The 11,221-nt window shown below is 43.6% G+C and overlaps 1 protein-coding gene across 1 annotated transcript in view; it reads left to right on the top strand.

The window, feature by feature from the left end:
- ripor3 (RIPOR family member 3) overlaps positions 1 to 11,221 on the top strand; it is a 16,119-nt gene that overhangs the window by 339 nt on the left and 4,559 nt on the right. The window contains exons 2-13 of the mRNA XM_037679931.1: positions 1,335 to 1,487; positions 2,243 to 2,321; positions 2,395 to 2,418; positions 2,497 to 2,550; positions 2,628 to 2,777; positions 3,397 to 3,460; positions 3,553 to 3,596; positions 4,246 to 4,371; positions 4,815 to 4,960; positions 7,666 to 7,792; positions 8,780 to 8,934; positions 10,692 to 10,898. Coding sequence (XP_037535859.1) covers positions 1,335 to 1,487; positions 2,243 to 2,321; positions 2,395 to 2,418; positions 2,497 to 2,550; positions 2,628 to 2,777; positions 3,397 to 3,460; positions 3,553 to 3,596; positions 4,246 to 4,371; positions 4,815 to 4,960; positions 7,666 to 7,792; positions 8,780 to 8,934; positions 10,692 to 10,898 — 1,329 coding nt within the window. The remainder of the gene's footprint in view (positions 1 to 1,334; positions 1,488 to 2,242; positions 2,322 to 2,394; positions 2,419 to 2,496; positions 2,551 to 2,627; positions 2,778 to 3,396; positions 3,461 to 3,552; positions 3,597 to 4,245; positions 4,372 to 4,814; positions 4,961 to 7,665; positions 7,793 to 8,779; positions 8,935 to 10,691; positions 10,899 to 11,221) is intronic.

The raw sequence follows: 11,221 nt of genomic DNA, 5'->3' as shown, positions 1-11,221 counted from the left end.
GAGGGGTCTCCAGACCTGGTCTTCCTGTTCTCAGACCTCCTGAGGGGCCTCCAGACCTGGTTCTTCCTGTTCTCAGACCTCTTGAGGGGTCTCCAGACCTGGTCTTCCTGTTCTCAGAACTCCAGAGGGGTCTCCAGACCTGGTCCCCCTGTTCTCAGACCTCCATAGGGGTCTCCAGACCTGGTCTTCCTGTTCTCAGACCTGAAAGCAGGGCGAGGAGAACCAGGAGGCCCCGATCAAATTTGAGGTTCAGAGTTCACCTTCAGCTTTGGTCTCCACATCATCTTTAAAGAATAGTTTAGATTTTTAAAAAGCTTTGTCATGTCCAAAACTTCTGAACAATAATCTAAAAAAGTTAAATCTGGTCCTCTGGACATTCAAAAAAACAAAACAAAGCAAATCAACAAAAAATGTAGAAACGTTTCGTCTCTCATCCGAGAGACTTCCTCAGTCTGAGGAGCTGTATTCAGCTCAGTCTCTTAAATAGCACCGTCTCTTCTGAACAATAAGTATCTTACCTGGTGTAGATGACCTCAGGATTGGAGCTGAGACCAAAGCGGATCTCTCTGCCGTCTTAAATCGGCTCCAAACTGCATTTAAACATCCGTAACTTTCAAATCACGGCGTAATTTCTGGATATTGGCGGACTGGAGCAGCAGCAGCAGCAGCAGCTAGCTGTGGCACCTCCTGCAAGAATATTCTCATAACTCAGCTGGGATAACGGTGTAAAGAGAAACTCGTGGAGGTTTGAAGTTTAATAAATAAGATTTGAAGAGTGGAGATTTAAGACGACCGATCTGTGTCAAGTGGTTCTGCTGGGACTGGACTGGGCAGTTCTAAAACTGAACCGTTCCAAACGTGAACGTCGTTTGAAACGTCGTTTCACTGCTGGAGGCTCTGGCAGCGTTTCTGCGCTTCAGGCAGTAAACCAGCAGCAGGTTTCTGAGACGAAGGGATGATCCCCCGGAGATCCACCAGGAAGAAGTGCAACGTTTGAATTAAAGCTTCAACAAACTGAGGATTCCTGGTTCTGGTTACAGTCCAGTTCTCTGAAGCGATTTGTGAGCGAGGGACGAGAACAAACGAGTCGTCGGCCTCAAACTGTTTGTCGAGTTAAAAACAAACATCCAAACATTTTTCCATTTTGGAGACCGACCTTCAAATCGTCCCTGAGGTCTCCCACCAGCATCGTTAAGACTGTCGGCAACTAAAATCTGATTTTTAATTAGAAATAAAATCTTTCTGCAAGTACAGACGTCATAAACATCTGAACATATGAACCTCTTTATTGCGGGTTTGTTCCATAAATCATGATTTTATTTTTATTTATTTAGGTCGTCTTCTGTTCGTGGGTCTTTTCGCTCCAAAGCCACAGCAGGAGGTAAATCTCCCAGAATGCACCTGTCTCCTCGCAGAGGGTCAGTGGTTTCTTGGTCTCAGCCGGAGCAGGTGGACCGGATCTTCCAGGTGCTTCGCAACGGACTCAAGTAGGTGAAAAATAGTTTTCGGTCGCGTAATAAAAGAAAATCTGTCGACTTTAAAACGGGAAACCTCAAAATAAAAAATGTGACTGCAGATAAAATAAAACTTCATGTTCTACCAAAACCATGTTTCTGGATCGTTCTCGTATTTCTGATCCATTTTTCAACTGTTGTTCTCCTTCAGCTGTTTTCAGCTTCATTCAGCTACTTTTTGCTTCTTTCTGTTTTCAGCTTTTTTGTTTCTTCAGCTATTTTTTTTCTGCTACTTTTCAGCTGACTTTAGCTTTTTGTGCTCATTTATTATTTCAGCAAACTCGTCTCTTTCGCGCTCTTTCTGCTTTTTCAGTCTTTTTTTGCTTTTTTAGCTGATATCAGCTTCTTTCTGCTAAATTCAGCTTTTTGTGCTTGTTTTCAACATCTTATCGCCACTTTTTCCAGCTGCAGTGCATTGAGCTTTTTATTCATATTTTCAGCTACTTTTCAGCTGTTTTTGCTCCATTTTCAGCTTTTCACCTGTTGTTTTTTCAAGCGAGCTTTAGCTCATTCCAGTTTTCAGCAAGAACTGTTCTCAAGGCCTTTTCACAGGAAATACTCATTTCTGTCGTCGCTGTATCTCGGGCTGCAACTCGATGAAAACCAACATTTAAGTAAAACTTTAGTAAAGTTTTTGTTCTCCAACTCTGAAGAAGAGGCAAAGTGTCGAAGCGTTTCGGGTGTTTTTGTCGTCTTTACAAGCTGCAGATCTGTCCGGATGTTTTCAGGGAATATTCAGAAATCCACCAGGCGGAGATGGAGTTTCTGTCGTCGCAGCAGAGAGAAACCAAAAGGAACTCCAGACTGGTGAGAACAAACAGCCCAACAAGCTCTAAAATCAGAATTGAGTGATTTTAAGGATTTGCTCTTCTGCTTCCAGGGTTTCCTCTACGACCTGGAAAAGGTAAAACGTTTTTCTTTGAAGTTTATCTCAAATGACAGATCTGGTTGATGGACATGATCATACACGCTGCTCCTGCAGGAGATCCGAGCGTTGGAGAGGTACATACGGCGCTTGGAGTTTCACATCAGCAAGGTGAGCGGACGGTTCTCGATGTGGTTTCAGAGCGGACTTGAAAAGGTTTTAATTTGTGGCATTTGCTCCGTGTGCAGGTGGAGGAGCTGTACGAGGCGTACTGCGTTCAGTGGAGGTTGAGTCAGGGAGCCGTCAACATGAAGCGAGCCTTTTCTCTTTCCCCGTCGACCCGAGCGTCCAGGGAGAGTCTGCTGGAGCTCGGCCGCAACCATCGGCACAGCCTGCAGGTACCGGACCCCGTCTCTCCGCTGGGACGAGCGGAAAACGTCCGCTTCGCTTTTATATATACGTTTAAAGGATACATCAAAGGTTTTATCACTGATCTGGACCGATCGATCATTTTTAGCCAGTCCTTCAGAGAATCTTTGGTTGAAATGTTTTTAGACACTTCGCCTTTAAGGGATAGTTCAGACATTTCAAAGTGCATTTCTGTGTAAAATATATAAACATCTTACCTGTTGTAGGTACCTCCTTTGAGACGCACTTCGTCTAATCCGAGAGGTGAAAACATACCTCTGCAGTCTTTAAACGACTCCATCAATTTCAGGGATTACGAATTTTTACTTAAATTCAGGGGTTTACGTCGCATCAAGGTTCTTTAGGTGGAACAATCCTGTTAACTCTGCTTAAAGTAAACCTGATTAAAACCAGACGAAAAGAACGAACAACGTAGTCGGACCACAGAGGCAACATGTCCAGAACAAACCCAGACCTCCTTCGTTTATTTAATTTGTAAATATTCACAACCATAAGTGAATAAAGTTTATTTTCTCTGGCCTTTAGTTTGTCAGCTGTTACCAGAGTTTAAACACTACAAGAACGTTTTCTGGTTCTCCTTCTGTTCAGGACATGTCGGCCCTGGAAGGAGAACTGGAAATCCTCCTGGGGGAGCTGAACATCAAAATGAAAGGTGGGGGCGCCGACTCGTCCGAGCCGCTCTCGGGTCTTCGCCGGTGTCGTATTTTCATTAAACTCCTCTCTCAAACCTGTTTTTACTTCCAGGTCTGATCGGCTTCGCTCGGCTCTGCCCCGGAGACCAATACGAGGTCGAATCTCAAGCCAAAGACAAAAATCTAAACGTTTGACTCTTAAACTGCGTAGAATGTGATGAACCACATGAGATTACAACGTAACCAGAAAACTGAATTTATATATAGTTTTAAACATTTTGTCTTTTAATTACAAACCTGAGTTAGAGCCTTCATTAGAAAACCCAAAGAGTCGCACTGTGTGTGGTTTGTCCTACTCGGGCTCCTGTAGAAGTCCATCAGAGTGATTCTCCCAGAGTTAAAAATAAAATTACACCTGAATCCTCTCAGAATATTTTGTATAAATGTATAAATTAGATTTGAGGTTGATAATTGAAAAGAAAATGTGACTTTATAACAAACAGTTGTTAATTTGCCTCCAAAGATTCAGATTTCTTATCACTTGTTGCCTAATGTTTTAGCTTTCAGCTAACCTGCCAGCTGTTACTTTAGCTTTTAGCTTGCATTTTGCTACTTTTAGCTGACGTTTTGCCACTTTTGGTTACATTGCTTCTTATCAACTGGCCTTCTCAGGATGTTCATCACTTTTACTTCCTGCTGCAGAAAAATCTGTTTCTCTCGTTTGGATGAAGTCCATCCGAGTTTTCAGCTGCAGGTCCGGTTTCTGTGTCCGGACTCTGATGTGGTTCTGGTGTCGCCTGAGCAGGTGGTGGTGCGTCTGGGTCGACAGAGATGGAGGATCAGGGGGAGGATCCAGTCTGACGACTCCCAGTCCTGGGATGAAGAGGAGATGGTCTTCCTCCCTCACATCAGCCAGGACTTTGAAATCAAGGTTGGAGGTTCAAACGAGACCCGAGCCGAGAAACACGGTCCAAAAATATAAAAAACATGAATATATGATGCAGCAGAACAAAACTGAACCTTTATGATTAAATGAATCAGAAGTGCTCGTTTCGGGGGAAATGTGACGAGTCCAGGGTTAAAGTTTAGCTCTCCGTCTGTCGGAGTCATCTTCAGGTGTTTTCCCCACGCTGACGTCAGCAGGTAACTCCTCAAAACTTCACCTAGATTCACTCACTTCAGCAGAACTGCCCTTTTGTTCAAGCAGCTCAATTTTAGCTTCTTTCAAAGCCGTGACCTCGGCAACGTTTCAGCTCAGTGTGCACCTCCTGATGTTTACAACCTGCGAGATGTGTGCGACCTTCACCTGCTCCAGGTTTCTGTGAAGGAACACCTGACCTCAGTCTTTCTGATCCATCCAATGTCCTCTTTCAGGTGATGGAGGCGAAGGGTTTGGGTTGGCTGCTGGTCGGCATGGTGACGTGCGCCAGCGTGGACTTCTTTGTGGCGAGGCCCCAGCTGATGTTGGTGGACGTCACGGAGCTGGGAACCATCAAACTGCAGCTGGAGGTCACCTGGAAGTATGAACGCACGCACGTTCTTGTAAACGTATTTTTTGGGACTTTGCATCGACTTCTATTCATTTTCTAACCTTGACCCTTTCCCTAAACCTAACCATTACTAGTACATGACTAGTAATGATAAACTAGTACTAGGCAACTACTAGTAAGCCTAACCCCCCAATGAGACTTCTCCTTGTGGGGACCTGGCTTTGGTCCCCACAAGGAGAAGTTTGTCCCCACAATGTTACCTGAAACAAAAAGACACACACACACACCATGACAGATGATCCTTCAGGGCAGTGGACTTCACGTCTGCCTTCAACACCATGATCCCCCAGACCCTGATGGACAAACTACTCACACTAGGACCAAGTCCGTCCATTTACAACTGGGTCCTGGACTTCTTAACAAACAGACCTCGGTCTGTGAGAAAAATCATAAAAAGACACAAAATTATTGAATCTCTCAGGAATATTTCCTTCCACCATGTTTAAAGAAGAGATGCAGCCTTTAGTTCAGCTTTGTTCTAACTCTCAGATGAACAGAACACAAAACAAGAACTTTAAATCAGAGTCGGAGATTCTTTGTCATTCAAAGCTACAAAAAAAATTTAAAAAATCTGAACAAAAAACTAAAGCACATATCTAAATTGAACAATAAAAATAGACACGAGTGCAAATGCATCAAATGGTGAATTAAAACTATATAATTTTAAATATAGATGTTTATGTAGAATCTGGTTCATCAGATTTAATAGTGAAAAAAAGTTTATATATATATATAAACTTTTTATTTTATTTTATTTTATGAAACCTGTTGCATGGTCTTACCACCAGCTGGTGAGGCATGTGACGTCAGTTTGAACCCCACCCATTAAAACCATTACTGAAAGTATAATGGAAATTGTAAATGGACTGTTCTTATACAGAACCTTTCTATTTTATCAAGATCCTCAAAGCTCTTTACAACAATCTGTGCCTCATGTACCCATTCATACAGCTCTATACTAGATCTCTACAAAGCTAATGGAACAAATCATTCTAAAGAGACTAATCAGAGCTTTAGATCACATTCATCACTGATGGGACACACGTCGGAGACGATGAGGGGTTCAGTGTCTTGCCCAGGGACACTTCAGCATTTGACTGCTGGTGGATTCAAACCTCCAACTCTTGCATTGGAGGACGACTCTAACCACTCAGCCACCCGCCCCAACACATGTACCGAGCCGAGTAGAACCGCGCTGTACCAGTACAGAAAGTACTAATGGAAAAGGGACATATTACCTGCAGTGTCCACTCAGTGAGGACTGAACTAGACAAAAGGACCTTCTCCTGCTCCGCTCCCGTTTCCTGGAATATCTCGACCTTTGACCTCTCTAAGTGGCTTCGAACATCTAAGTTCCTGGAAAAAACAATGCAGACATGTTTTTTTGTTGTTTTTAATACAGTGCCTTATAACCTAGCTGTTTTTTTGTTTTTTACTTTTTCTTTTGAATACCATTTTCTTTCACTTGTTCTTTTCATTTATTATGATTTCTTTTATGATTGTCTTTGTTGTCATAACTCTGTTAAAATCAGGTCTCTCTTGTAAATGGATCCCTGAGGATCAATGGGATTAACCTGTCTAGTCTAAAGGTTGAATAAAAAAATGCACACATTGAGCTCCTGAAGGACTCATTTTAAACCAGTTACACCAGTTTAGCTCTTCAAGGAGGAAAAGATGAGCCATTAACATCAATGAAAATGTAGAATGATCCTACACGTCTGTTAAAAAAGGTTTTGTTAAAAATATCAAGGTAAATGATTTTTTAATGATATCTTGACAAAATGTATTAAAAAAAACATCTATTTTACTACAAAATGTTTAATTGTGTCTGTTTGGCATCTATGGATGAACTTGAGCAGAAAATATCTTGAAGTGTTTTTTCTGCTAGATGACAGAACAAGTCACCTGAAGTAATTTATATTCAATAAGCAAAAAATATATCTCCTAAAATTACATGTTCACAATTTTAAAAGCCCAACACCTGAAACTGAACATGTGAGAGAAAGTTGCTCTAAGGGCACACCGTGGAAACGCTCCCATCGTCTGCACGTTTTTATTGTTTTGACTCTAATTTAAATCCGTTCATTTGTTTTTCTCTCCTGGTAGACCTCGCCTCATTCAATTAATCTCTTTGCACAAGACTATTAAAATAACTTCTTGATGTGGTTTGTATAAATCTGAACTCTCTTTGGCTCCACAGCCTCTTGACTTACAAGCGTAACAATAAAAGCAGTTAAAATAGGCGGGATTAATTTACACTTTTACATAATCCTAAAAGCAAGCCGAGGCTAATCTAGACTGTTGAGGTGTTTTAATTTAAATTAAAACGTAAATGTGTAACGCAGATTGTAATAAAACACAAACGAAGCAGCGTCCTGTCAATTCAGAGCATGAAAGTTTTACAGCCTATGAAATTAGTCGGAACCCTTTCAAAATAAAGTATCTATTTTAAAGATGAAAGTTTTTCAGTCTGATCCATTAAAAACTAAACGGTGCGTCAGCTTCAGGTTGTCCAGGCCTGTCGGGACCCTTTGGTTTAGTAATGATACATAAAACGGAGACACGGGTTGCTGCTGATGAACAATGCAGGTTTAAAATCTAACAACAACAACAACAACAACAACGACGACGAGTATAAATGTGATTTTATAGCTCGTGTGTTTCGTTCCCTTCAGTCCGTTTGACGGCGGTGAGAAGCTGAGGCCGCAGTCCGTCAGCAGACAGTCGGTGTCGAGCAGGAAGGGTTCGGTTTACGGCTGGACGGCACCAAACACGCCCTCCTTCACTGAGAAATACTACTTGGTGAGTAAAATACACGAAAGTACAGCGAACGACGTGACGGTGGACAGAAGAGCTGGTTTACTGCGGAACGTAAAGCTGGATCAAAAGGTTAAAATATCTGATCATTTTCTCAGAAGTGGTTTTCTGTATTGGTCTCGTGGTTCTGGAGGAGTTCTGGCCCACTCTTCTGTCCATCGTTGCTTCAGTTCTTTGAGGCTTCTGCTCAGCTCTCTGAAGGTCTCACCACTGTTCTTCAGACGGAGGTTCTGGACACTGACTGGGCCGTTGCAGAACCTCGGTTCTTTTCTTTCTGACCAGTTCTGTTGTAGATCAGCAGCTGTTTGGAATCATGGTCCTGCTGGACCCAGTTTGGTCCACACTTCAGCTGTTGGACAGATGAACTCAGATTTGACTCCAGAACTCTTTGGTCCACAGAGGGGTTCCTGGTCCACTCGGTGACCAACAGGACTCCAAACCATCAGCCCTCCACCACAGCTGGGAGGAGCTGTTTGCTGCTGTGCATTCTGGGTAAATGTCTGACCTTTGGTCTGGTTTCCCAGAAGTTTGAGTTCCTTCAAATTAAACTTTCCATACCTAAGACATGCAGCCATGTTTTTTGAGAGAAGAGGTTCTGACCTTTGACCTTCTGACAGAGGCCTGTAGAGTCTGAGGACGACAAACACTGAAGACCTTCAGAAAGAGGGCGTGGTGACTTTTACCTGACTGTAAATGGTCTTCACGCTGTAATCCAGTGCACGTGTAACAAGACCTGATCTCCATGTTTGAGGTTTTAGATCCAGATGTTGGTTTCTGGGTCAGGTTTGTTGGTTTTATTGTGGAATCCACCACTTCCAGTCCAAAAGAAGCAGATTAATCAAACATGTCCTGATACTCGTTCTGCAGAAATCTTGATGCAAGTTTTCAGCAAACGGCATAACTTTTTAAAAACGTAACGTCTGAGTTTCACGTTTGACCTTCGTGTGATCGGCTGTTTCTGCTCGCCTTCAGTCGATGGTCCATGAGCTGCAGGACCAGGAGGGTTCCTTTCCATCGCTGGTGTCTAAAAGTCGTCGCAACAGAGGAGGCGTGTCTCTGCTCAGCTACCTGTCCGACCCGTCTCACACCACCTTCATGTCCAACCCACCAAGCCCATTCCACCAGAGGTACGTATTTGTAAGTGGGATGGATGAAGGACCCATGTGACCTTGTAGGAGGGCCCATTGCTCCCCCCAAAAGGACACTGAGCTTTATTCAAACCATTGTGTCTCTCAGATGAAGGACACAAATCCGAAACACTGTTCTGAGCTTCTCGTGATCCGTGAAGGGTTCCCCAAGAATTCTTTCTCTTGGACTTCTCAGAGCCGGGCAGTAACCTAAACGGTGCAAACAGAGCTCTAATTCAACGCCGCAGGCGTCACACAGACCGTTGTCTTGGAGTCCATCACCATTTTGTGGTTGTTGAGCAGGTTGTCCAGTTTGAACTCCAACAAGTTTCCTTAAAGTTTTCCTTGTCAGGGAGATGACTGCTTTCCCAAATCTAGGATTTGAGTTGTTAATCAGTTCCCGTGCCCGTCTACAGTCCACCAGCTCCCTCCAGCGGACTGAGTGACGTCTAATCCAGGACTGTAGGACAGGTCTTCAGACTGTTGTGGAAATACCTACAACAGTCTCTGGTCCTCTGAAGTGGGCCTGACTTACAGCTTTTCCAAGGTAGTCGGCTCGTTCATTACCATTAGGATGTCCCAGTACCATTTAACAGTCTCACAGTTGGCTCTCCCAGTTGATTGACTGCTTTGGCACACTCCCAAGCCAGTGATGACGTAAAGTGCAGCCACTGGAGCTCCAATAGCAGCTTGGTTATCTGTTCGAATGAAAAGTTCCCTCTGAAGGTCTTGGAGAGATGCCACACACTGGCTGACTGCATGTCTCGGCTCGAGATACAGTTTCAGAACGACCCAGTGGGTCACTGTACTCGCTCTCACTGTAGTTCTGCAAGATCACCTGCACCTACTGACCCCTTCAGAAGGGGTCCATCTGTAAAACTGTAGAAATGATTGGGAGAAAGGTCCACCGTGGAGAAGTTGCTCCAGTCAGCTCCATCTTCAATCTCTGTCTGAAATTTTGGCACAAAGTTGTAGTTTTGACCATAATGTGTCCAGGTCCAGGTTGGCAGCAACTGCCCGTCCCTGGTGTGAGTTTGCTGCGAGGAGATGGGCTTGTCCACCTAACACACAGCATAACCTCACCTCCCACAAGATCTACAAATCCAGTGGAGTCAGAGTCCACTTCAAGGGCTGGTGCAGGTGTTGTCCTAACAGAACCTGTGGTGCTCAGGCAGATCGTTCATGAATCGATGCACACGAGCGTCACTCACCCCGACTTCGACTCAACCCGCCACACTAAAGCAGCGTATCGTAGCATGGTGGACTACAGCCGTGTAGATCCATCTGATGACCTCTGGGGTAGAAAATCAACGACTACCTACAATTCTAAAGCACCGATTTAAGCACATTGTGACGACCTTGCACTTTTCATTTACATCTTTTCTAGCTGAGCTTTGTTTCTACATACGCCCAGACACTTAACTGACTCTGACGAGGAGGAGAGTAACTCCTCCGTGACTACCGGAGGCACGTAAAGAACAGATGAGCTGCAGGGAGGAAACTGGACCACAGAAGCAGACCAACTGTTTTAATCTCATTTAACAAGTAAAACATCAAGTTGGTCTCATCAGCTGTTTTTTTTATAAAACATTTTATCTTTGTCTTACTTGTAATGAAGGCAAAAAGTATTTTTTGTTTCTTATGATCATTTATGAGTTGCCAAATTAAATCTTTGAACTTCACAGAAAAAGAAACAGAACAACTTCAGTTTCAAACTGAGTTTAAATCAACTTTTTGTGTTCAAATAAATTCTCCAGTCTGACTCGGGCTCACAGTTTCCCAACCAGCCACCGAGGAGGAACCAATCGAGGTGGAAGCCAGACCCAACTTTCCTCTGGAGAGGAAGAGGAGATGACTATGAGGAGGAGGAGGGTGGAGGAAATGGTGGGAGAGGACTGGGGAGGAGCGTTAGAAGCTCCATCGGGAGAAACGAGTAGAAGTGCTTCTGTTGTGGCGTTACAGAGGTGAGGATGAGCTCGGAGTTCCTGATGGTGAAATTCTGAGCTGAAAACCAAAAAAATGCTTATCTGCAGTGAAACAGCTGGATTTGAGCTGTTTATCTGCAGTGAAACAGCTGGATTTGAGCTGTTTATCTGCAGTGAAACAGCTGGATTTGAGCTGTTTATCTGCAGTGAAACAGCTGGATTTGAGCTGTTTATTTGCAGTGAAACAGCTGGATTTGAGTTGTTTATTTGCAGTGAAACAGCTGGATTTGAGCTCTTTATTTGCAGTGAAACATTTGGATTTGAGCTCTTTATTTGCAGTGAAACAGCTGGATTTGAGCTCT

Source organism: Nematolebias whitei, chromosome 7 (assembly GCF_014905685.2).
Source record: "Nematolebias whitei isolate Nwh7 chromosome 7, NemWhi1, whole genome shotgun sequence".
In the NCBI taxonomy this organism is placed as follows: domain Eukaryota; kingdom Metazoa; phylum Chordata; class Actinopteri; order Cyprinodontiformes; family Rivulidae; genus Nematolebias; species Nematolebias whitei.
Note: the sequence above shows the minus strand (reverse complement) of the source record. Positions and strands in the feature narration are given on the sequence as shown.